The 24,754-nt window shown below is 51.1% G+C and overlaps 7 protein-coding genes across 7 annotated transcripts; 3 read left to right on the forward strand and 4 right to left on the reverse strand.

The window, feature by feature from the left end:
- Positions 1 to 685: 685 nt before the first annotated feature.
- CGGC5_v005109 (uncharacterized protein) lies at positions 686 to 2,848 on the reverse strand (the record flags this gene model as incomplete). The annotated part of the gene is made up of 2 exons (XM_032032139.1): positions 686 to 2,254; positions 2,435 to 2,848. The coding sequence occupies 2 exons, from the start codon at positions 2,846 to 2,848 to the stop codon at positions 686 to 688; spliced, it is 1,983 nt and encodes a 660-aa protein (XP_031893312.1).
- Positions 2,849 to 7,674: 4,826 nt separating this feature from the next.
- On the forward strand, positions 7,675 to 9,015 carry CGGC5_v005110 (uncharacterized protein; the record flags this gene model as incomplete). The annotated part of the gene is made up of 5 exons (XM_066151394.1): positions 7,675 to 7,680; positions 7,905 to 8,457; positions 8,489 to 8,579; positions 8,646 to 8,782; positions 8,837 to 9,015. 5 exons carry the CDS (start codon positions 7,675 to 7,677, stop codon positions 9,013 to 9,015), a joined length of 966 nt encoding a protein of 321 aa, XP_066008924.1.
- An 887-nt stretch (positions 9,016 to 9,902) lies between these two features.
- Positions 9,903 to 10,732, reverse strand: FT (Protein FLOWERING LOCUS T; the record flags this gene model as incomplete). Its single annotated transcript, XM_032032161.1, has 2 exons — positions 9,903 to 10,528; positions 10,582 to 10,732. 2 exons carry the CDS (start codon positions 10,730 to 10,732, stop codon positions 9,903 to 9,905), a joined length of 777 nt encoding a protein of 258 aa, XP_031893314.1.
- A 1,811-nt stretch (positions 10,733 to 12,543) lies between these two features.
- On the reverse strand, positions 12,544 to 13,566 carry CGGC5_v005112 (uncharacterized protein; the record flags this gene model as incomplete). Its single annotated transcript, XM_032032172.2, has 1 exon — positions 12,544 to 13,566. The coding sequence occupies one exon, from the start codon at positions 13,564 to 13,566 to the stop codon at positions 12,544 to 12,546; it is 1,023 nt and encodes a 340-aa protein (XP_031893315.2).
- Positions 13,567 to 15,237: 1,671 nt separating this feature from the next.
- On the forward strand, positions 15,238 to 15,732 carry CGGC5_v005113 (uncharacterized protein; the record flags this gene model as incomplete). The annotated part of the gene is made up of 1 exon (XM_032032185.2): positions 15,238 to 15,732. The coding sequence occupies one exon, from the start codon at positions 15,238 to 15,240 to the stop codon at positions 15,730 to 15,732; it is 495 nt and encodes a 164-aa protein (XP_031893321.2).
- Positions 15,733 to 18,702: 2,970 nt separating this feature from the next.
- On the forward strand, positions 18,703 to 19,539 carry CGGC5_v005114 (uncharacterized protein; the record flags this gene model as incomplete). The annotated part of the gene is made up of 1 exon (XM_032032196.1): positions 18,703 to 19,539. One exon carries the CDS (start codon positions 18,703 to 18,705, stop codon positions 19,537 to 19,539), a length of 837 nt encoding a protein of 278 aa, XP_031893322.1.
- Positions 19,540 to 19,970: 431 nt separating this feature from the next.
- CGGC5_v005115 (uncharacterized protein) lies at positions 19,971 to 21,819 on the reverse strand (the record flags this gene model as incomplete). The annotated part of the gene is made up of 2 exons (XM_032032208.1): positions 19,971 to 21,045; positions 21,098 to 21,819. 2 exons carry the CDS (start codon positions 21,817 to 21,819, stop codon positions 19,971 to 19,973), a joined length of 1,797 nt encoding a protein of 598 aa, XP_031892950.1.
- Positions 21,820 to 24,754: the final 2,935 nt, after the last annotated feature.

A 24,754-nucleotide genomic window follows, 5' to 3' on the forward strand; every position in this document is an offset into this window, starting at 1 on the left:
ACCAAAAACCACAAAACCCCTTCAGACATTTTTTAAAAGAAAAAAAAAGTAACCAGTCAATTCAGCGAACAAAAGTTGACAAAAAGAGCAAAAGTTCGGAACAATCTCGCTTGGGGTGCAGAGTCCCAAGGGAGATTCGAACCTATGAAACTCACCCGAAGGTTGGTTTCTACCCTCACTTTGACTTGCCGCTGGGCTAAAGACGGCCTCTGGAATTACGGATGCGGCCTGCCAGGACGAGAGAATCGGACGGCTACCTTGACTATAAAGGAAGGAAGGAACGTGTGGGCGTGGTGAGACCGAGAGGGTTGATGGGGTGGCACCTGGATGGGCGGGAGGACAAAGGTGAGGTGAGTTGAGGTGAAAGAAAGGTGAGTTGAGGTGAAAGAAAGGTGAGTTGAGGTGAAAGAAAGGTGAGTTTACTTGTGGGACTGCTGCCTTTGGCAAAGTCACTGCACCTTTCTGAACAAAACACAATGCAATCGGTCACTGCGTACCTACGTAGTGGAGCTGCATGGATTTCATTAGTCTGATACTTTCATTGAAAATTGTAGGTAACATTGGTCCAGTCTTATGTGTCCCTGGCTTCCCTGATTCTTGTTGAAGCGAGTTCCTCGTCTCCTTCCCATCTGAATTTCCAAAAGGTTGGTGCGATTGCAGTGGCGACCAAAGACTTCAGTTCCGACTATGAGATGTTAGGCAGAAATTTGATCCACGGAGTCACCTGGTAAACGCCAACCGGTGTTTGTCTGAGGCAAGTAAACATCAAGACGAGAGTGGTCAAGCGGGCGACTGCATATATGACACCACTGCAGACAACCAAAGCTTGTGGCAATGGCTTCAAAGCCTTTCGAAGGGAAACCGACTTTTCGTAATTCCCCATCACTTCGTCGTGTGCCTGGCCAATTCGTTCGATGTCAGAAGGAAGACGGTACACATACCGCATCGATGTTTCGTCTTTGGCTCGAATGAAATCTTCGTATTGGCGGACCACATGAGAATGCGAGCAATCCTTCAACCTTTTAGCACTTGCGAACCAAGAATAGCGCAGTATGTCGGCGCGAGATGCAGTTGACTTTCGGTCGGGTCTCATTTCTTGAGCTTGCCCCCAAAGCCTTCGAAACTCTTTGATCGCTCTGTAAAATTGCCAATATTCCGTGGAGTTTCCAGTTTGTTGATTATCTTGTTGATTGGACTCTTCTTCCGTTTGAGGTTCGTAACCATTCTGAGACGTTTCTGGAGTATGCATAGGAGTCGTAACATTTTCGGGCTTGCGGTCCGGGTTCTCGACGCTCGAACGCTGCAACCAATATGGATTCGATTCCAGCAGCGGCTCAAGTTTAGCGAGAAACTGCTCCAGCAGAATCAACTCCACATGATCGGTAATAAGGTATATCAGAAGTAAACTGATACCTAGTGTCGTGGCGGGTAGGACTGCCGCAACAAGGCTTGCGACTCTCCAAGCGAGAAGCTCAGTCCGTGAGGGAAATTCGAAGTTCCAAGCTAGACAGTGCAAGGCACCAAATGCGAGCGACGAGAAGGTCATTAGAACAATCATGTATGGTGCGTGGCCTTCCATCGATACCACATCGTTCGGAACTCGAGAGACATCTTGAACTATTCTCGCCTCGTCTGCGGCCTTGGCGGGAGACCAAATCCAACGCATGAATGATTGCGTTTGGCTTCCGGATTGAACTTCTACTTCAGAACGTCCTCGGAACTTTTGTAGAATAGTCGGCTGAGAAATGTCCTTAGGCTTCCACCAGTTGGCTGCGTAGGTAAGCATGGCCATGACAGCAAACGAGACTGTGGCGATCTCGAGTTGGGTAATAGGTAAGCCTATGATACCACGAATGGTCACGCCAAGGATAAGCCAAGCAATCTGGAAAACGGCGATGGTCTTCAACAGCCAGTCTGCCTTACTCTTGTCCTTGACATCCCTATCTCTCAGAATCAAGTTGTCCAGGGGGGGTGGCTGGTTCAAGTTCCAACGATATCGTGAGGTAAGTTTGGATCCTGTGAGGCAGTAATAAATAGGGTCGTAAGACTGGTCCTTTGCCGAGCCTTGGTAGGGTTTGGTGGGGGACGGATGCAAAAGGCCACCCATTTGAGCGTAGTATGAATGCACAATAGTCCACGTCTGGATGGTGCGCCAGCGAACAGGGACTTTCCGTCTTCTAGGACTCTTTTGTATGTTTTCCGTGCTTGTAGACTCTGATGGGTCTAGTCGAAGACTGAGCAGAGCATCAATCTTCTGTATCCCCTGGTTAAGCTGTTGTATCCCGCAATCAAGTTCTCCCATCAATGGATGAAGTCTTCGTCGCCACGGCTCAAATTTTGTCGTCCATCGACAAAGACTGTCCGCCAATGAATCAAGCGTTTTTGTACATGGAGAATCGGTGTTTCTTTCCAGGAAACGTCTCGGAAGCCTAACAAGCAAGATGCGGTATAGCCAGACGGATGGATACTCGAACACCCAGGTCCACACATGGTCTTTTTTGTTCGTATTTGAGCCGATTTCGACGTACCAGTCGCTGCTTTTCTTCAACGATAGTAGATTTTCCTCGAAGTCTCGTAGCTCATCGAGTGCAAGCCTCAGGTCACAGACGGCTTTGGAGAAGATGAATTCGGGAAAGAACATGTTGATAGCCATCCATTTGGCCTTTCGTAGGGCTATCGCCAATGGCTTCTCATCTCTCCCAGGAACGTTCAGGTGTAACACCGTCCAAGTGCAGGCGAAGATGGTGATGACACAACTCCACACCAAAGAGAGTGTGCCTCGCGTCTCAGGACCCGGAGTCCAGCCAACGATGTCCGCCCCAAGCTTGCTCGCGGCGTCGGAGGTCATAGCAGCGAAGGCAGAATCAAAATAGGTAGTGGATTGGAAAGTCGGTAGTGTAATATAGCTGGGATCTGAGAAGAATCGCATAGAAGACTTAGCCTTTTACCTCGCGCAGTTCAATTTTTGGGGTGGGGAGAGCAGCTTTTCAAGTTCTACCTAAGGTCTTCCGTGACAGTCTCTAGTCAACTTCTGGGCATTGCAATGTGGTCCTTCTGCAAGTCAGGACATGAACGGGAAAACCTATGGGTGATCAAGGTCTAGATTCTGCATGTCTCTAGGGTGGTAATCTCGGATCTGTTATTTCGCGGGGCTCGCATCAGCCAAGAAGCAATAGTAACCTGCATGTGTCACCTCAGCCGAGCGACCTCATGCCGGCTGCTCCCCTCGAATACCTCCAGGTCTTATGCAAGCGTTGTCATGGCCTGACCTGGCCCAGAAGTTGTAGAGGGGGACGGGAGTTGAAGGTCATAGGAAGGCCATTCAGTCTCACTGCAGACCGTGTGGGGGTTCGGTGGTGTTGCATATGCAAAGGAGGACGGATGCAAATACGACGAGGCTGTAGAGCAATGAGAGTGCGGCAGATAAGTCGTCTTCGGCTAAATACAGACTTGCAACACCATCAGATTACTCTTGAATACTGTTCCTATCAGATTGTTCTCGTAATTGTTCATATGTCGCTTCATTCAATGCGCAGACGCAAACCTTTTGACAGCTTTAAGTCGAGGGACGGTCATCCCCAACCTTCGAGTCACTTTGGGGCTACTTTGTGGTGATCATAGTGTACCAGACTTTGCCATGAGGGGTGTCAAAAGACCTCAGACTTCTCGTTGAAACCCACACGATGAATGACTAATATTGGTGAGGATACTGGCACTCGATGGTCATCTCGACGCCTTTCAACATGTACATGTTCCCGGCTCCTGAGATCTAGTAGAAGCACATAAAGTATCACCAAGCTATATAGTGGATGCCCAAAAAGATTCACATCTTTTCTTGCCGTAGATCTCTTATTTCCATGACTTTTCGATGAGTAAATTGTTTTAATTACTCTCTCATTAATACCAAAATGTTGAGCATTGCCCACCAAGCGATGAGACACCGGCGGCCCGGCGTAAGAATTGCGGAGGTATGAAAAGCGCCCGAGGATATGTCTATCGGTTTCCCGTGTCTGCCACTTGCCCTTTTCTCTTTCCTCGTTTTCTTTTTTCCTAATCACCAGCCCCAATCACAGACGTACCCACTTGAATAAGACGCATGCCTACCCACTCGTACTACATGCCTGGCTACCTTACCCCGCACCCGCATATGCTGCTTTTTCCGTGCATGGAACCTTGGAAGTCTTGAGCTGGAAGTTTGGTCGTAACATGACAGTCACTTTCGCCCTGCCCTTTCTGTGTGTCTCAGTTGACGTGGATCCAGTTGAATCCTCAGCTAAGCCGCGGAGCAGCGATTGCATGCAGCCTACCTTAATATTCTACTCCAAGATTCTCTGTCCGTAATAAAACACGCACTGATCTTTCCCAATTAACCCTACCCCCGCTCATGACATACAGCAGCCCACTCGCATCCAATGGGCCAAGACATGCTCATGCAGCCCACCACGGCGCCATGCTGCTTCTCCTGGGTGATAGCAAGTGGCTCTGATAGGCAGGTTTCAATTACCAAGCGTGGACAATGTTGCGACACCAGATCTATCTATATGGAACGAATGTGCTGTTTAGGCGTTATCAGGTAGGGACAAAAAGCCCTCGATTTGCTGTTGTTTGCTTCGAGCCACCCTTTGCCTTGGCATCACGGCGTGAAAAGAGGCAATTGTAGAGAGTTCATCATCCCCAGAGATTCCCACTGGATCTTGGTCTTTCGGATGCCTGTTTTTCTTGGAGTCATCTCGAAACTAGGTTTCGATGCAAACGTTGCCGCCGGCAATGATTAATATGTTACTCAGTGATCTGTCCCTGTTCGTCATGAAGTTGCTTTCGTCCGTTCCTGGGACGCATTGAGCCTGTGTTTTTGAGGATAGTAATCAGTTGCTTCTTAGTAGGGAGATTCTAGGATGACAAAAGTTTTGAGAGGCGCATTCCCCTCATCCGGGGTTCACGACAATAATGGACTTGTCATTGTGCCTTCACAAGTTTGCGAGCTAATTGAGCCTTTTTAACTTACGCTTCCACTCTGAAGTAGCATCATGCCGCAAAAGACATCCACGGACCTAATGCTCCAGCACTAGAGTGACCGAAAGTTCTCAAGAGCGGGCCGAGGCCAGGATTTATTGCTGCGTCGAGGACCGAACGAGACGTCCTCAGCGTAGAAATCTATTTGTCTTTTTCAGGGGCGTCCTTGTGAAAATATGAGCGCACAGTAGAGAGATATAACGTAACATTCTTTTCTTACACTGATTATCATGTTGATTGGGAAAGCGAGGAATGGAGCCGTTCAGCTCAGCCTGTCGAAGCCCCGCCATGTCTTAAATCTCTGAGGGAGGAAACGCCTGCTCAGAGGTATCCCGCGTGTGACAGATTCCTGCCGCTGTCTTTGGCATGTAAACAACCGAACGATTGCTGCAGGCATCATTTCAGCCCTGATCTATGTTCCACTGCCGGCAGGCATAATCGATCATCCCAAACATCAGGGATTGGCTCCTTAGCGACGCATGATTCAACGTACGAAGTCTTCGAATACTAAATACAGCTGCTTCGGAAGGCCGCCAAGTACTTCCTTGGCCGGCGCATTTGCTCGATCAGTTCTCTCAAATGGGTTCTCACAGGGTTTTGGCCGCCATTTGCGCTGCGGTCGCACTGGTGGGTACCCAATCGATTCCGAACGACCTTCAATTCGAGTTCGTGTTGGCTCTGGTGACATCCACAACAAGCAGTAGCAGTAACACCATCCTCGCTCCTTCCAATGTTGTGTCGACTCCTTCGGCGGTAGTCAGCTCAGGCGCACCCACAACCCCTAGAATCTCGGTCAATCCAAGTAGCATCACTGCTTCTGTGGCGATTACCACAAGTATTTCGGGATCAGTGACTCTTGATACCCCAGGTTCTTCAGTCCTCTCAACGTCTTCAAGATTAACGTATATGCATAGCGAGTCGCCCATCATAGCGAGCCGCCCACCTTTCACTACCCTCCAGCCATTTGTGTAAGTCAATTAAGCCACATCGTACGAAATCAATTGAAACTACTCATCAGCCTCTTCTTCAGAGGTCTCCCAAACTACCTGACATGTTCGTACATTATGTCCAGTCTTTCCGCAGTTACCACATCGCCGCCCGCGCGATTCACCCCCCTCCGTACGAGCACCCTCTTGACGCATGTTTTCGCCTCCAGCATCAACAACCCCCTTTTCTACCCGTATTGCCTCAGCTTCAGCTGTATTAAGTGACCCTCCAAGACGTAGTTGGGTTTTCTTAGCTCTCCGGCGCTTACTTAGTATCTCATTTGCCGTACGAAGCCCGCGGCACTCGGCTTCAACAAGAGCTAGTTTGTGTGCTAACTTGCTAATACCTTTAGCTTGCAAATCAACAACCTCGTACAAATGAGTTGGTGAGCTATCTTGATGACTAGTGATTCTTTTCTTAAGTGAAGCAGAGCTTCGTACGGCGTCATGTGCTGTGGTTGGTGTCTTTGGGTCCCAGGAGCCCTGGCTGCTTGGGCATGAGTTGGATGGTGTTGGCGTCTTTGGCTTGAAATCCAGGCGGGAAAGAACTGCTTCTGGGTCGAATGGTACAAGGCCAGCCTGTCTAAAACCAGCTTGTACGTTTTCTTTGCTTATTGAAGTAAAAAAGGCTGCCTTGAAGGCAGGAAAGAAATCATCCTTAGTAATGTGCGTAATCTGCATCCGCATCATCTTCTCGATTTCCTTGCCATATGAAGCCTTCAGCGGACTAAAACAGCCAACATCAAGAGGCTGAAGCTCGTGCGATGAATGCGGAGGCATGCAAAGAGCAATAATGCCATGTTCCTTGCAGTAATCGTCAAACTTGGTGGATTTGTGGCTGTTGTGGCCATCAAGGATTAGGAGCCGTTTAACACCCTTCGTGCGAGACTTTGTGCACTTTTCAAAATGTTTTAGCCAATCTAGGCCAATCTCATTTGTAGTCCATCCATTTTCGCTAGGGTGGACGCGCCATTCGGGTGGGAATTGGCCATTGGTATACCATGAGAGTAGGTGATATTTGCCCTTAACAATGACGTATGGAGGCAGCGCCCAGCCATCTGCACATACGCCCTGAATGACAGAAACCCATTCGCGATTGCCAGGCTGCTTCGTACGAGGCCTTCCACGGCGGTCAGAGGTTGTAATAACCTTTGCGTGCGACAGCATTCCCATCAAGAAGCCCGTCTCATCAAAATTGTAGACATCGTCATCGTGTATTCCGTACTTCGCGATTGTGTTTCGTACGAGGGCAAACCAGGCCTGCACAATTGCAGGATCTTCAGCCAATGCCCTCTGATAGTCGATTCTACGTCGAAAACGCGTCTTTAGTTGTGGTTGGCGTCGTACGAAGTTCTCTGCCCATCGCGGTCCGACACGCGTCGCGTCACGTTCGTCAAGGAGACAATCGGCCATATCTCGTACGTCGTCAAGTCGCGGTGGAAATCCTCGATCGATCAGGTCAATAACTCGTTCAAGAATCACAGTTTCTTCCACCTGAGTCATCTTCATTGAATTCGTACGAGTTTCGCGTCGTGGTAGAAGTCCAGCGCGTCGGTCGCGAAGTGTAGTTCTCGGGACCTTATAGATAGAAGCTGCTTTTCGAACGGATAGTTTTGGGTCCTTTTTAATAGCTTCAATTGCAAGGATAATGCGACTTTCATTTGAAGAAGAACTCATGGTCGTACGTAGAGGAAGGTTGTTGTGAAGGTGAAGAGTGTAGAATTAAGGAAAAGTGGGCGGCTCGCTATGATGGGCGACTCGCTATGCATATACGTTATCGATACCCATCAGCATACCCACGCCATCAAATGACCCCACAGCCGCCTCAAGCAGAACTTCTTCCAGGTTTAACTTCTCAAACACCACACTTTCAAGCATTGAACCCTCGCGGCTGTCTCTAACTAGCGACCTGGTACCATCCACATCGAGGACGTTCAGGACCACGGCACAAGGCAGCACGCTGTCCAGCGCGACTTTGGCAAGCACCTCGCCCACACTGCCGAGCGTAACATTCACATCGTCAGGTGCCCCCTCTTCGAGCACCGCATCATTCAGCACGTCGACGAGCACTACACTGTGGAGCATCACATCTCTAAGCACATCTTCTTCAAGCACGTCATCGTCGGGTTCATCATTGTCGAGCCCCTCATCGTCAAGCACATCATCATTAAGCACGCTATCTTCAAGCACTTCGTCATTGAGCACCTCGTCATCAAGAACATCATCAGCGAGCACCTCATCTTCAAGCAGCTCATCGTCAAGCCTCTCGTCTTCTACGTTCACGTTCGCAAGTTCTACAAGTGCTACCCCGTCAAGCACCTCATCATCGGTTTCGTCGTCATCGCGCACTTCATCGTCAAGCAGCACATCGCCAAGCTCCATAACGTCTACGGTGACTTCCACAAGTTCTACGGGAACTACATCGTCAAGCACATCGAGCAGTTCATCTTGCGTCCCAGTAAACCTTGTTCAGAATCCTAGCTTTGAAGACGGTGCGAACCCCTGGATTCTTTATCGAACAACCATTGAGACCGGCGTTGTCGGTGTGTACGACCACCCGCAGGACGGCAATAAATATGCGTGGGTGCTTTCTGGGTCAACTCCACTTGTTCTTCAAAATACTCATCATTTTGCCTCCTGACATAGGTTTACTCCATTCTACTCCGGCGTTCAATCTGGATTTATTGCGCAGGTTCTTGTCGGCTTAACAGTCGGCAGGCCCTACCGCCTAATGTTTTACTACGGGCTGGGTATTTTGACACAGACCGGAGCATACGGCAACTGTCAGTTGAGACTACAAATGTCTGGGACATATTCAGTGGGAAATACCATCACAGTGGGCAACACGCCCGCAGGTGAGTACCAACTGTCGGACCAGATTTACACTCCAGATTCGGGCTACAACGCCAACCCGGCCTTTCAAGTTGCGATTTCTTGCGCCGACACCGCCAACCCCGCTGTCGCCGATTTCTTGCTCGACAACTTCTCACTCACGGATTCCACCCAATGCCCCTAGGTGGAAAGTTGACATATTTTGCTGTTGTTAGACTATGGAAATCGCCAGCCAGTCAAGTTCCCCACGTAATTCGGCCTACCTATGCTTCTGGGCAATCAGATACTTCTCAAGGATAATAATGATTGTAGTCATTTGCTGCAGCTAATGCAACATATTGAATGGCGTACTTATGTATCGAATATTCACTCGGCCTCGATTAAGCTCATACCGAGTTCATGATTGTCTCCAACATACAGTCATGTTATTCACATTTGATATTTCAGATACGGGGTCATAATCAGCACAGGCACATCGAGGACAGAAAAAATGAATCATTAGATGATAATCCTCCCTATTGAACTGGCGAATGAGACACGTGCATGACCATGGTTGTCACCTCCCATCGAGAGGATGAACGCAGATACAACATCATCGACTTGGAAAGGCTCGTTGTTTCTCCACGGACTTTCATCGCATTCAACATCACAAGGAAGAATGGAGTTGCAGACCCGAATAAGAAAGCAAAAGGAAAACGGTGTAGAACAAAATGAAGCTGTAAACGGGCAGCTGCTAAGAACAAATTCAGCAACTAATGCAAGGACAATTTACACTCCCCAAGTCAGGTAGCTACCATTTTCGGCGCGAACTCGGACGATGTCCGTCTACCGTTCGCCGTTGCCGGCCCCACTTCGGCGGTCCGTGCCTCTCGGTGTCATCGCCGTTGTGAAACAGGGGGCACGCACTCGACAATCAGATGAAACTTGGCTTGTATTATGAATTACCTGAGACGATATACGGCGCTCAGAAACAACATGCAGCACGCGCGCCGCGCGTTCTCATCTGGCGATACCGGCGTCAGAAAATTCCTCCAGCCCAACACATCGTGTCCACCGACCCAACCTGTGCGCTCAGAACGAGCTGGCGAAGAGGGCAAGGAGACCGGCAGCGGCCGCGCTCAAGACCGTCGTGGTGGAGAACCCTGTTGACTTCTGTCCCATGGAAATGTTTGTGGGCCTCGCTGACGGGGTTACACCTCCGGTGGGAGCGGTGGTACTGCTGTTGCTCTTTCTCGAGTTCGCAGCGTTCGCCGCAGGTCCGGGGTTGGTCACGGTAAAGAAGTTGCCAGCCACCACCTTGTTCGCCAGTCCCGCCTGAGTGAGCACGTCGTTGACCTGAACGCCTCCTCGTGTCGACAGGGTCTGCAGCGCCGCGGTCCCCTCTGCCGTGATGTCGCTGGTGTCGACCAGAATCTCGATATAGCGATGCGTCAGGGGAACCCTCGCTGGTGGCGCGGGGCCCTTATAGTCCGCAATCGCAGCCGAGTTGGTCGTCAGAGTGTGGATGGTGCGTTCGCCGTCGTTCAGCTTGACTGTTGTCGTCTGGGCGACGGGAGTAAGATCTGTCTGGGCCCAGTGCAGGAAGGTGCCGGTCTGCGGGGGGTTGTTGGTCGGAATATCGACGTCAACCATGATGATGGCATAGCTCTTTCCGGTCAACGGCTCGGTCGTACCGAACGTAGGCTCCTGTTGTGTGACTGTTCCGGTTAGTCCGAGTCTTTCTGGTGTCTTGTGGTTCCCTAGCACTTACGGCTCTTCGCCAGATCCACGCCGTTGAGAGCCGACTGGTCTCCATAGGCCACAATCAGGTCGACATTGGACGCAGGTTGAAAGCCTGAGGGAGTCGCAGCCCAAGCCACCAGGGCGTTGCTCACCAGGAGGGCGACGGTAGATTGATGCATCGGGTCGATATTTGGAGGAAAACTGCGCTTCGCTGAAGGATGTATGTAGATCGGAAGCAATAGCAAAGTTTTGTGAGGTTGGCTGTCGTCTTATATCAATGTCGCAAGCCGCTTGATGAAACGCAAGATCAAGTGAGCAGGGATACGGCTCGCACACGTTCCACCGGTCTGCCCGCAGACCGCACGGATCATTGAGCTTGACCATAATGCAGACCAGGCGTCCCTGGGCACTTACGCAACGGTTTTGAACTGAGGCACCGCTTCGTAATACCCAACTGCCGAGTCAAATGCAGCATTATGGCGGTCTTTCCATGGGCAAGTAGCGCGCCTCGACGTCTGTAGACTGTTCATGGGGGCTTGCATATAAGGCAACTTGTGCACGACGAGTTTTTCATACGTAGAAACCAAATGTTATCTGATGTTCGATTCATTAATGAGCTGAAATCATTGAAGCACAAATGAGCTCAAACTAATCTTTCCAGTCTTTTGCGGCTCATTGATGTTGAGGCTCCTCTTCGGACGACCCACCAGTCTCTAGTTTGTGTGACAGCGACGTTTGACTTCAAACGAACAGGCAGGGGTCGCGAGCTGGATATCAGACACACTGGAGTTATGTCAAGAATTGAAGACAACGTCAAATTGCTCGCGGTGAGTCCAGTGGCGATGGAATCTGTCAGATTTCTTAAGGTCACTAGGGGCGCAGGCTTGCACAGTATGGGCGTCTCAGTAAGTAGGTACGCGGTAAATCTCGCTCATCTCTTGTGAGGACGAACCTAACAGCAAAGTCACACAAATCGTGAAGTTGATCTCTAGTAAGGTGGTGAAAAGTGACAGGATTCATACACAAACATGCAAGGAGCTTGGATCAAACAAGGTATAACATGACAACGGCCAAAGTTCCGCCTGTTTTGAGTTTCCAGACGTACCTCTAAGAATTAAGTCGATGACGATTGTCGGAGATTATATCGCACATGTTCTACGTCGTATTGGAGGATACCGCTGTCTCGGGCTGCCGCGTCGTCCGCGCCGCGCCGAACGTAGCCCTTCAAAGATGCATCAAGATCCCTCAGGTCGATCTCCTCATTTGTGATCACAAACACGAGCCGTTCTTCGATATGCCCATCTCTAGGAATAGACTTTGGCCACCGCATTGGAATGCCTCGCAAAGGAAGCGTCTTGACTGCAAGGGTATGAGAGCGTGCTGGTGTCAGACCAATTCCCCTCTCCCATGCTTTGGTTACCAACGTAGTCTTCCCAGCGGCATCTACGCTGAGTGAGTTCACGAAGATCTTGTTTGTGCCCGTGTTTTTGATCGAGATGTACAGTCGGTCGTTCTCTTTGAGAGAGAGAGGAGGTCTGTCAATCATCGCTGCTGGCAACCTATTGATTCATCAACAAACCATGCCAAACCAAGGTAGGAGCGGGTCTTTTTGACTTACGAGTCACTTCGACGTGTAAGGATAGTCTTTTTTCCATTGCTCTCGAGCCCCAGCTCTATCTCCATACTGTCACCGAAAGCCTCATCGTCTACACCTGGCCGGAGGGAAAGAATATTCTGTGCTTGAACGTATTCTTTGGCGTGATATAACACCCTACTGAACACGTGTTCCAGATCAGTCTCGCTGACGAGACGTTCGGCGGCCAGTTGTGAGCCTAGTTCGTCATGTAGGATGATTTGATTCCGGTCATGTTGGAGGCTAAGGAAGGGCCGTTCTTTCTCCGCGCATCGCCTGAGAAACAAGGACTTATCCAATAGGGAAATAATCCTAGGATGACTTTGAAAGTCTCGTGGCAGGAGAACTGGCCAACGACTAAGGCTTTGTTGTAGCACTGCATGCATGACCCGCCATAGACTCTTTCATACATCCGAATACCGAAGGCTTCGGTGTTGGACTTAAAACCGCCGCAAAGGCGTTGACTTGCGTGACAGTTCCTGTGAGAATTTCGTTTCCAGTTTTGCAATGGGACCCGAAAGGTGTGATCGTAAAAACGTCTCCCTCGTGGACTCCATTGACTCGGCCTCCGCGCACCGTCGTGTATTCATCATCCCATAAAGTTGTGAGGAGTGCTCCAGTAGCGTTGGTCGAGAGGGAGAAGGGCCTTCGGTTGTCGGGCCCTGCTGATCTTGGGTGCTGATTTCCTCCTGGATAATCCTGTTCTACTAGTACAGCAACTTCGAGCATAACATCTCTCCAAGATCGGTTATCCCCGGGCTTCGTAATTGCTTTCTCAAGGCTTTTGGTCAAGAGACCCATGTATTCATGTCCATCTTTGTGATATTCCCATGCAGTTTCATCAGTAGCTGCGGCTGCTATGCGCACCGCATAAGGATTGGTATCCAAGTCATCTTCTGCTAGCTGGCCATCCGGCCTTAACTTGTCTTGAATTTTGGCAAGATCCGAGTGCAAAGATCTGTCCAGACCGAAAGCCTTTGGTTCAAAGTGAACGTCGCCGAGCTTGCGACCAAGACGAGCAGAGTGGCAGCAGTCGAGGATGTATGTAACATTTGTCGTCTTGGCGGTCGTCTTTCGAAGCAAGAGAGAGAGTTCTCCGTCGGAAATACCTCTCCATGTCTGGAGGCTGCAGTCAAAGTCGTACGGTACGATGAACTGAATCTTGGTTGGTGACCTTGAGGTTACATTCGCCAAGTCAGATTCCACGCAAACTCCATGGCCAGAGTAGTAGATGACAACGGTATCGTCGTATGAGGTATCGTGGATAAGGTCTTCCCAAGCGTCCAGAATCTTCTGGCGACTGGCATCCTGACCGAATAGCCTTTTAACATAGATCTCGTTGTCCGTCTGGAAGCCGCGGCTTTTGAGGATATTTGTCATTGTAATGAGGTCATTTCCAGTTCCACGCAGACCGTGTACCGGGCTACCAATCAGGAGGGCGCGCTTCGCTCCAACAGTGCCCATCATACATCAATTTTATAAAATAGCTCGAGAAAACCAGAAGGGAAAATGACGACGGCGGCTGATCTAGTTGACGCTGATGAGAAGTTGACAAGATTGCCCATTTCTTCTGCTGCCTTTTTTCGCCAACTAAAGACCAACGTTGACATCCATGCCAAGAAGAATAAGAGTTAAGGCGGCCGGTTGCCTACTAGGCAGCTGACTCCCTTCTACCCCTCGTTCTGCCTAACGATTCGTCCTATGGCATGAGAATACACTACACACATTTTTTCCTCCTCATCCTTGTCAGTGTGGCTCTAGCCCAAGCTTATGTGCATGTTATTTTCGATGTGAATATGGCGTCGGAGTGATTTTGATGTGGTCAATGGCCAATAGGAAGACCATCATCAAGAGATCTGAGAGGGGGTGTGGAAGTCCGATCCCATGCTTACATGGCATGGCCTTATTAGTGTAGTATCTTTGGATGGCGTCATACGGTAATCACATAGGATCAGGTTTGAAGGTCAGTCGTCGGCCACCCTATTGGTGAACACATTGATAGATGCGCATGCGCATGATGGAGGTTGGCCACCGTGCCAGCTAGCTACAGACAACCACGTTCGCGCCCATAGTTGAGTCAGCGTAACTTCTAATCAAATAAAAGCTTGACATTTCACACCATTACCATAATTCAGTTCTTCTGCGCTGACATACTACTGCATCTCGATGGTCACGTCGATTGGCTCTAACACTTCGTTTAATATTCCAAGAGTCCGCGGTTAACACAAGATGTCAGCACATTTCTCCCAAGTCGGCATCGCTCACTATGATCAGCATACGCCAAAGCGCCCCTATCTTGTTTTCAAACTCTCTGGTGGCCTTCGGAGACTGATCGTGAAAGTCTGGTCCCACGACCAAGGTATGCATTCCCAAAAGCGCATGCTCATGGCATTACTATGAAAAGGATAACTTTCCTAATAACTGCTCTTCGGGATAACAGGATATGCCAGTAATTCTTCCAATCCGGAGAACCGATTCATCAACTCGCATACCTGGTTTGCTTTTGGAGCAATCCAGGAAGTAGAGGGAGTCTATGAAAGCCCTGACAATGAGTTATTCGAGTTTCAGAGGAATGCACGTGCTCTGAGCACCATTCAATGCCATAAAAACGACTGGATCATTGGATTGCCTGCCTCGGAAGATGACAATGATAGCTCTGTTCAGGCCTGGCTAGAATCTCTAGCAGATGCGGAAGGCTTCAAGATCGGGATCTTTCCTCTGGCCCAATATTCAGGTTGGGTGAACACAGTTTGGAAGATGGAGGTTGAAGTGATCTGTGGCAGCTCCGTCGATGAACCACTACGCACACCTCAAATGAGTTTACAGATTGATGACAATGAACCCATCATTCAATCTAAGCGTGGAGGCAGTCATTCGGCCTGCTCAACTCATCTACGTCAAGGACTCCTCAGTATTGGCCACCAGGCTGTTGAAGCAACCCTACAAGATGATCCACATCACTCAGACCAACTTGGAAATATGGGCATGTGGCTTCTGGAACGATTTAACACCACTGGATGTTTTCAAACTCTGGATCTGGGGGTTAAGTTAATGAAACTTGTGGTGGAGAACACTCCCAAGGGCCATCCTCTACAAATCCATTGGTTGCTTGACTTTGCCGCCGGCCTCGGAATACGACATGAATATACTGGCTCCAGTTCCATGGACGATCTTTATGACGCCATCAAGATATACGAAATGGTTGTTCACACTGCACCGGCTGAGTTCCATGTTGAGGCTCGTATCGACCGTGGTCTGGTGTTGAATAATCTCGGCAATTTTCTTGGAAGAAGGTTCGCCTATAGCATGAGAGCAGAGGAGCTTGACCAGGCTATCGAGTACTTGGAGATGGCAACCGACATTACCCCCAAAACTGACCCTAGTCGCGGCGGTCGGCTGAACAGCCTTGCTCGATGGCTGTCTGAGCGTCTTCGGTACAAAAGCAACATGCACGACATCGATCGGTCCATCGAACTTACGGACGAAGCAATTAGAGGCATATCTGAAATTCACCCCAAGTACGCGGGGTGGCTGATCAATCTGTGAAATCGGTTAGTTGCGCGGTTCGAGACAACTGGCTCAATTGACGATATACATCGAGCTATTCACGCTGCGGAGCGGTCCGTGAGCAGCACGGCTTGCAATCACCCCCAGCGTTCCAATCGGCTGAACAGCTTAGGAGTTCATATCCGCCTCCGATTTGAGCGCACATATGCAATGGAAGATATCATGCACGCCATCGAGGTAGTTAATGAGGGCATCGAAGCTGCTCCCCAAAACCATCTAGTAGAAGCTCTACTGCTCTGCAACCTTGGGCGTTGCTATGGACGACTATTCCAGCGCTCTGGTATCTTAGAGGACATTAACAAGGCCATCGAGGCAGCTAGCAAGTCTGTGGCAAAAACGCCAGAATATCATTTCAACAATATCATCGTGTTGGACAATCTTGCAGCCCAGCTCAGCTTCCGGCATGAACGAACAGGCTCTATGGCCGATATTGATCGTGCTGTTTTATCTTTGCGAGCTGCGCTAAACCTGGCACCCAAAGATCACTTCAGCCGAACAATCTTGCTGAGTAACCTTTCTTTCTGCTTGGGTATGCGGTACAAGCGCACGAAATTGGCCGATGGCATAGATGGTGCCATCGACGCCTTAGACGAAGCGATTGAGGACGTCCCTGAAGGACATCCAAATCATGCAAGATTCTTGTTGAATTTAGGCTCAAGGCTCGATACAAGATGTCATGAAACTGGCTCAGTTGAAGACCTCGACCGAGGCATTACGTCAATGACCAAAGCAATCGATCTTACACCAGACGACCATCCCGATCATTCTTTGCACTTCAACAATCTGGGTAGAATCCTACTACGGCGATTCCAAATAAGCACGTCAATGGCTGATCTTGACTTGGCTTTCAAAATGCTAAACATAGCAGTCAGAACAATTCCAGAGGATCACAATGATCGCATCAATGTATTCAGTAACCTCTCCCACTACTACTATATCCGTTTCCTTCGCACACGCTCTGCGGATGACTTTGAAAGTCATCTCTCCTCTTGCATTCAGGGTTGGAAATGCGAGAACTCTTCTCCATCACTTCGCATACTTCTAGCCCTAGATGCCGCTGAACTCTTCGGCACTCAGTCAAGATGGGAAGAAGCAAACGAGATATTACGGAGCGCAATCAACATAGTGCCAGCACTGAGTCCTCGAGCTCTAAAAAGCACAGATCAGCAGCACATGCTTGCAGATGTCTCTGGTATAGCTTCCCTGGCTGCAGCTGCGGCTCTCAATACAGGAAGTCCTCCAGAGGAATGTTTGAGACTTCTGGAACTGGGACGTGGCGTGATGGCCTCTCTTCTGTTGGAAACTCGTACTGAGGTCGCCGAATTGGAGCAAAACCATCCTGACTTGGCAGAAAGATTTCAGTCCCTCCGAGACGAATTGGATACACCTCTCAGTTCGGAAATGATCCAGATATCTAACGATAACGTATATTTATGGGAAATGCAGGCTCTGCGGCGCCGTGAGCTTGACAAATCTTTCACAGAAGTCATTGAAGAGATTCGCACCAAGACTGGATTCGAGAACTTCCTTCTTGCACCCGAAGTGCAAGATCTCCTTAACGCTGCGTCTTTGGGCCCCATTGTTGTTTTGAACGCAAATCGCTGGCGCTGCGATGCCTTTTTGATCACACCTAACGACATACAACTGCTGCCACTTCCACTTTTGGCGGATACTAATATCGATGGAGCTATGGAGATTTCTTCATCCTTATTGGAGAAACTTTGGGACAATGCCGTCTTCCCCATTTTAGAACGGCTGGGCTTTTCCAAACGGCCCGAAGGTGGCAAATTGCCGCGTTTGTTTTGGATCCTCACTGGATCATTGAGTCGACTTCCATTCCATGCTGCGGGTTACCACTACGAGGGTTCTTCCGATACAGTATTAGACCGTGTGGTTTCCTCGTACGTACAGCACTTCTATTAAAGCCTTGTTGCAATCTCGCCGGAGTTCAACTTTGAAGATTGGCCGCAATGCTTCTCAAGAGGCTTGCCTCGTCTCGATGCGAACTACTCCCCCCAACGCCGGTTTCAGCCCTAGCGACCTAGATTTTGCTGAGGAGGAGATACAGATGCTAGACAGTCTTCTGCATACAAGTGTTGCGACCAGCTTGTTGAGTCAACCAGGTAAAGAAACTGTGTTACGCCACATCAGCGCATGTACTATATTTCACTTTGCGGGCCACGGTAACACGGATCCCCTAGATCCCTCAAAGAGCTGCTTGCTTCTCACCGACTGGGTTGATGATCCACTGACTGTTGAGAGCCTTACCTCACTGAGGCTTTTTGACAAGTCCCCTTGGCTGGCCTATCTCTCAGCATGTTCCACTGGCGAGAACCAGGCAGAGAAGCTCCAAGATGAGTCAATTCATCTGGTTAGTGCTTGCCAGTTATCTGGGTTCCCGCATGTGGTTGGGTCGCTGTGGAGGATCGACGATGAATGCTCGGCTGAAGCAGCCGCAGAGGTCTACAGGACAATGCAGGAACGTGGGTGGACTGATGAGTCTGTAGCACTTGGGGTTCACAACGCCGCAAGACTCCTTCGAAGCAAAACCCGCGCGGAGGGACAAGAAAAGGGTAGAGGGCTGGACTATGCTGTCCGTGATGAAGGCAATCCATCGATGTGGGCTGCGTACATCCATGTCGGACCCTAGAGAGGAACATCATTTCTCCCTTTGCTATCCACAGCAATCGAGAATATCTTGCCTTCCAGCGTGTAACGGTCTCGGTTTCTTAGATAAGCTGAGTGGGATCGTTTATCTCTGTTGTATCAAGGATGAGAATTTCAGCAACGGGATTCAGCGGGACTTCGACATGTTTCGTTACCTGTGTTGGTATAACTTCTTCAGCAATGTCTTTCTCGTGACAACGTTCTGGGATGAGCTGAAAGACACCGATACGGAAGACAAGAGAGAGCGGGAGCTTCTCAAAAAGCCCTATTTTATGGGGTGAGATGAAAAGCAAGGGCTCGCAGATTCTGCGTTTCAACAACACGCAGCAATCCGCCATTGACCTACTCTGGGAAGTTGCTGGTCTGCCTCCTGTTGTGCTGCAAGTACAGAAAGAGATGGTGGAGCAAGGCCTCGATGTTGTGCATACCACGGCCGGTGTAGCTCTCAACCACGGGTTGGCAGATCTGCGTGCCGAGTTTGAAAAGGAGATTGAAAGCTGGGTCGAAAGGCAGGAGAAGGCACGGCTCGAGCAGAACGAGGTCCTTCGACAGGTTCTCGAGAAGAAGGAAGCAGAAAAGAAGGCATTCGTGAGGGAGCTGATGGATAAACAGGCAGCACTGCGAGCTGAGAATCGAGAGGGACGCCGCCGACAAGAGCAGGAGTTCACCGACCAGTATATACGCATGGAACGGGAGAAGAAAACGCTGAACGACAGAATCCAACTTCTGGAGAAGCAGTCTCAGTTGGAGCAGGATGCGACCAGGACTCGTATGGATCAGGTGATGGAGGACTTTAACAAAGTCATGGCCCAACTGAAAGACGAGAAGGCTGGTGCTAGCCAAAACTCAGCCAAGGTTGCGAGTTTGGAGAAGGAGAAGATGGAGGTAGAGGCTATGGGTCTGAAGTGGAAAGCCGAGATGGACAGACTGACGCAGGAGATGCAGAGGCTGCAAGAGCAGCAGAAACTATCGAGCGCTTCGGAGAAAGCTTACCTGGACTCGCGTATTTTGCAGTTACAGGCCCAGAAGACATCGAGCACTTCGTCTTTCTGGGCTAGTTTGACTTCACTGACGCAGTTAGGCGAGTTCGTGCTTAAGTTGCTTGAAGAGGTTGCTTAAGTGAAACGGAGTTATTTTGTTTGCATTCTGCAAATCAGACCCTCCCCCCTATATGCTTGGATGTTTATGTAACTTTGGTCCCCGCAAGTATGTAGTCATAAAGTTGGAACGAGATTCCCAGAAGTCGGATGTTTAGTCGCCCGTGCTTTCCTCCTACTCGATGATCATCCACCGTATGCCATTCTGACTACTAGGTACACAGATTGAAAATATTACGAAGAGGGCACATTCGAATCATTGCCGGGATGGTGTGAAAATTTGGATTTGGAGCTAGGGACGCGTCTGTCTTCTGCCGGGAAAGGCTTGTAGTTGAAGAATGTCTGTTGTTGTTGGTATAGTGTTATTCTCATCATAAGTCATAAGGTTTCGTTAAAATCTCCGCCGAAATCAAAGGTATCAACATGCCCAAACGCCAGCCCCTATCCTCCTCCTCATCCGTGCCTGCCCGTAACAGCTCCAACAGCCAGAATCTCAATCCTGCCCGAGTACAGCTTCATGACATGACAAACCGGATCTCCCCAAATTACACCCCTGAGCTCCTCATCAGTCACAGTCTGCGCCACGACCCCCTCATTCAACCTCTCTTCGACAGTCTTCCGGTCCTTGATCCTCTCCCTCTTATCCCCGCTCCTCAACACCACAATCCGCCCCGGCGAACTCAGCGTGCAAGCAGGCAACTCCCACACAGGCTTCTTCGTCCTCCTCTCCTCCTTCACAACCGCACTGCTCTCCTTTCCCCTCAACGAAATCTTGCTCGCCTTCGCCACAACCCCCCTCCCCTTCCTCTCTCTATCCCTATCCCTATCCCTGTCCTCCCCACCCCTCTGCTTCCCCAAACTCGGCGCCGGCGACGCCAACAACTCAAACAACGACTTCACATACGCCTTATCCGCCCTCGCAATCGGATCCCCCTCATTCACAAACGTCAAAAACAAACTCTTCCTCAACTCAGCCCTCTCCGGCCTCTTCAGCGGCAACAAGCTCACCGGCGGCGTCCCAAACGTCACACAATGCACCCGTTTAAAACACCCCGTCAGCACATTCAACTCGCTCTGCGCCGCCTTGCTCGTCGCCAGCATGTGCGCATACAGCAAGCTCGCCACCGCCCCGCCCGCCGAGTGCCCCGTGATCAGCAACGAGTACCCGCTGCGCGCGGGGTCCTCCTCGAGCAGCTGGCGCAACCTCGCCGCGACGGGTTTCACCATGCGCCGCGCGACGGTCAGGAAGCCCGCGTGGCAGAAGTTCCCCGGGTCGTCGAGGAAGTTCGTGGGCGAGGCGTGCGCCGTGTTGAGGTTGACGGCCCAGTCCATGAAGGTCGCGGAGCCGCGGATCGCGAAGACGATGGTGTTCATGTGGTCCATGGGGACGGACTTGATCACCATGGCCTTGGTGCCGTGCTTCCAGTCCGCGTTGACGTGGGTGTCGCGCTCGGCGCCTTTGGGGGTCTCGTAGACGCGCTCGGCGTATTGGGCGGCCATGCAGAGGAGCGGCCAGGTGGGCATGTATCTGGGGTTGTTAGTGACCTCGTGTGTGTAGTGAGGAAGGGGTTGAGACTTACAGTCGGAGAGGGGGGAGGTTCAGGGGCAGCCTCGCGTTGGCGTACATGTCCACTTTAGAAAAGTAGGTCCCGCTCGCGACACTCTCCGCCACGCCCTGCCCCTTCGAATGGCTCTCCTTCTTCTTCTTGCCGCTACTACTCGACTTCCCACCGCTCCTCTTGCCCTCGTACGGCACAACCTGCTGCTGCTCGCTCGGGGCCGGCTGCTGCTGGTACGTAAACAGCGCCTTCTCATGCCCAGACAGCTTGCCCCCGTCAATCATGGTCATGACGTCGTTGAAGCACCCCGCGATCTGGTCGACGCACGCCGCGGTGGAGTTGATCAGCTGCGTCGCGTGCGGGTGGAAGTTCGGCTCGTCGAAGAACTGCGGCGAGGCGAAGTCCTTGGCGATGGTCGCCACGGGGCCGGTGAACTTGTCGAGGCCGGCGGGGCATGATGAGGGTACGGTTGAGCCCGGGCGCGGCGCGGAGGATGGCGGCGTGATGTAGTAGTGCTGGTTCACCACGATGGGCTGCTGGTACTGCCGGTTTGGGGGGTGGCGGATGGGCTGTTGGTGTTGAGGGTGTTGGACGGGGTACTGTTGGTTTGGGTATGGTGGTGGTGGATGCCAGTATTGGGGCGTCTGGGTGGTCGAAGTCGCGTATCGTGACAGCGGCGGGTGGTTCACCGGGACCGGGGCCGGCTCGGCCTTGCGGATCTTTTTGCGGTCGAAGAAGCCCATTTTCGGTTACATGGAGCGTGTCAACGTTTCCCGTCAACGAACATGAATCTTGGCATGAAAACCCAAGCCTTTCGAACTCAAAACTCTCCGAGGGGGAGCGTTGCCTATTTGTTTCCTTCGAGAACAAGCTTCTAGACGCCAAGAAAGCACACCCTCAGCAGACCGCTTGTCCAAAGGAAACGACAAGGCGGCGTAAATAAGGCAAACCCGCCCTTCTGTCCTCGTGTCTCGTGCCTCGGTCTTGCGTGCCAAAAGCGCAGACCAGGCCAAGGCAGAACCAGCAAACTCCCCGTCGGCCTCTCAGAAGCAAAGACCAGACGAAAAGCTCGCTCGGCGCAGCTGACTTGTCATCCAAGGCCAGCTGAAAGGCGCGCAAATGCAAAGTGCAAAACCCGAAACGTCCGCCTCGTGGGAGAGCACAAGCCAAAAAAGTAAAATGTCGTCACTGCTGGTCCGTTACACGGAAATAGAATCCACCTGGACTGCGCCTTCCACCTCCGGACGATTCGGTGAGCGGCGTTCGGTCAGAGCAGCGTGTAGTGTGAGGCCCGGTGCCGGGATGAATGCTGTTGCGGTCGGTATGCGAGAACCGGCGGGCGGGCGGGATGGGAACGTCTGGCGATCTGCCGCTGGGGCGAAGACTCCGCAATCGAGGCTCAGCTTGTACGCGAAGAGGATGCTCGAAAGGGGGACAATCCGAATTATTTACCCCTTGGGAGGACCCAGAAAAGGGGGCAACAGCTGAACACTTCCACACGCAGAGAGAGGCAACGAAAGAAGGCCGACGATGCGGTGCTACACGCGAAAACAGGCGTCATGTGTGTCGTCTTTAAAAGACACCAACTGCACACTCACACCCCCTGGCGGCACCTAGCCTCTCTGCCCATGCACAACAAGCCGACCAAGACACTCTCTGCTCAATGGTCCGATGTATCATTCCGCCGTGAATTTAGGTACTCAAGAAGACGCTACCAATGGCCCCAAAAGAATGCTTAAAAAACAGAGACGGCTCCAGCGCGCTGCACCTCCCCCGTCGACCCCCCGCCTCCGTCTCCCATTCGCCGAGCTAAGCCCCGCCCCGTGAGTGGTTGACCCCCTCTCCCAGCGTTCTGGCGCAGGGACCGCCGGGACCCGCGCCGCTCATAGGGTGAGGGTGGAGGGGGGGCAAGTCAGCCGGTGGTGGTGGTGCTGCTGCTTCACTCCCTGCGCGTAGCCGAGACGCCGGTCAAGCAGCAGCATCGGCCGCGGTAGACTCTCTATTGGCGAATGCATGTGCCTTTCTGTTTCTCTTTCAGTGTAGACAAATCATTATTAACATAGGTAAGGTATCTCATGCATAGCTGCAATGTACATCTATGCACTGAACTCCCACAGCCTGCCTAACACCTTACCTCCAATATCCATCTCTTATGCGTACTCGCTCTCAAGTGGAACACAATCCCAACCAACCACCCCCATCACCAAAAAACTGAATCAATCAAAACATCACCCCATATGCGCGTAGCCGCCGAGAAACGACGCTACCGCTGCTCTAGATCCATCCATCCTCCTCCGTACCTGGCCTGCCTCTACCGCCCGCCCCCTGTGCTCCCGTTGGACTATTGTTTTTTCCTCTCGTGCCCCCAGGCGTTCACATGCTCTGGAAGCCTGCAGATTTGATGCAGTTTGTTTCGACACTGGACAGATAACCCCGCTCTCTACACTCCAGTGAGTCAACACTTGCAGATGCGAAAAAAAGCAGACGCCAACCACCGCCCTTACCCCTCCCTATCGTGAGATCCATCTTCACCTCCATGATTCGCCTTCAAACCGCAAACACCCCGCCTCACTGCACGAAAACTTGGAAAATGTGCAGATAAAACGAAAAAACCAGACAGTTCCACTTCCAACCACCCGCAGGACTCGGGAATCATTTTCTTCAACGCACGTGAGAGACGAGGACTGCACCAAAGACCCCGGTCCAGGAAGCAGGACGTCCTCGTGAGATTGCATCCTCGCAAGAGAGGAGCGCCTACCGCACCGCAACTTCACCTCACACAGATCTACAGACGCACAATCACTCAAAATCTAGGCGGTATCTTCACCGCTTCGTCTCATCGCAACAAGATACGCCTGCAAGCCATTTCCGCCTCATTCTCTGCAAATGTGTAAAAACGTCCCATCTCACCGCAAAACCAAATTCAATGTTCCTAAAAAGCTGCCTTTGCCAGCAAGTCCATCGCAGTAATGCCTCGCCCATCGAATCGCGGCCTGTCCAGTGTAACCACTCCGCCAGCCGTGGCATGAACCACGGGAACGTACACCATCTACCCCCGTCCATCCTATCGCTATCGCATCTTTCCAAGTACGAATTGCCTAACCTTTTTAATGAGACAATTCATCTCGACAGCGGCATGAGGCCTGGACTTTCTGCTTCTCTACCTCGTCTCTCAGTAACATCTTCGTGATGAACAGAAAACACAATCCGTCTCACAAGAAAGCCGACCCATCCCACGTGAATTTTATCTTGTTTGTTTAAACTCTGCATCTACAGCCAGCTTAATCCGCCCGCACACCTGCAGCGCGCCAACTCAAAACCCGGCACCGCCGCCGCCGCCAAATCCAACTGCCGGGGCCATGCCGGAGCCAAGCCTCTGACTTGAGACGAACCGACAAAAAAAGGACACGAGGGGGGCGCACTCTATCCGCGACGACGTACCCTGGCTCCGTCTCGGGGGACTTGGAGCCGAGCAGCGCGTCGGAGGCTTGCACAATGCCGTCTTCGCAACGGTCTGCCTACAATGTGAATAGGCACGGATGGACACGGTAGAATATAGACATCACGGCAATAGCACAAAAGATTCTAAACAATGCAACACTTTTCATTATGAGAAATCGCTACCGACATCCCGTCGAGCTGACGAAATATCCAGCACGCCACGTCCCAAGCCGAGAA

This window comes from Colletotrichum fructicola (genome assembly GCF_000319635.2).
Source record: "Colletotrichum fructicola Nara gc5 chromosome Unknown KSG_Nara_v1_contig03, whole genome shotgun sequence".
In the NCBI taxonomy this organism is placed as follows: Eukaryota; Fungi; Ascomycota; class Sordariomycetes; order Glomerellales; family Glomerellaceae; genus Colletotrichum; species Colletotrichum fructicola.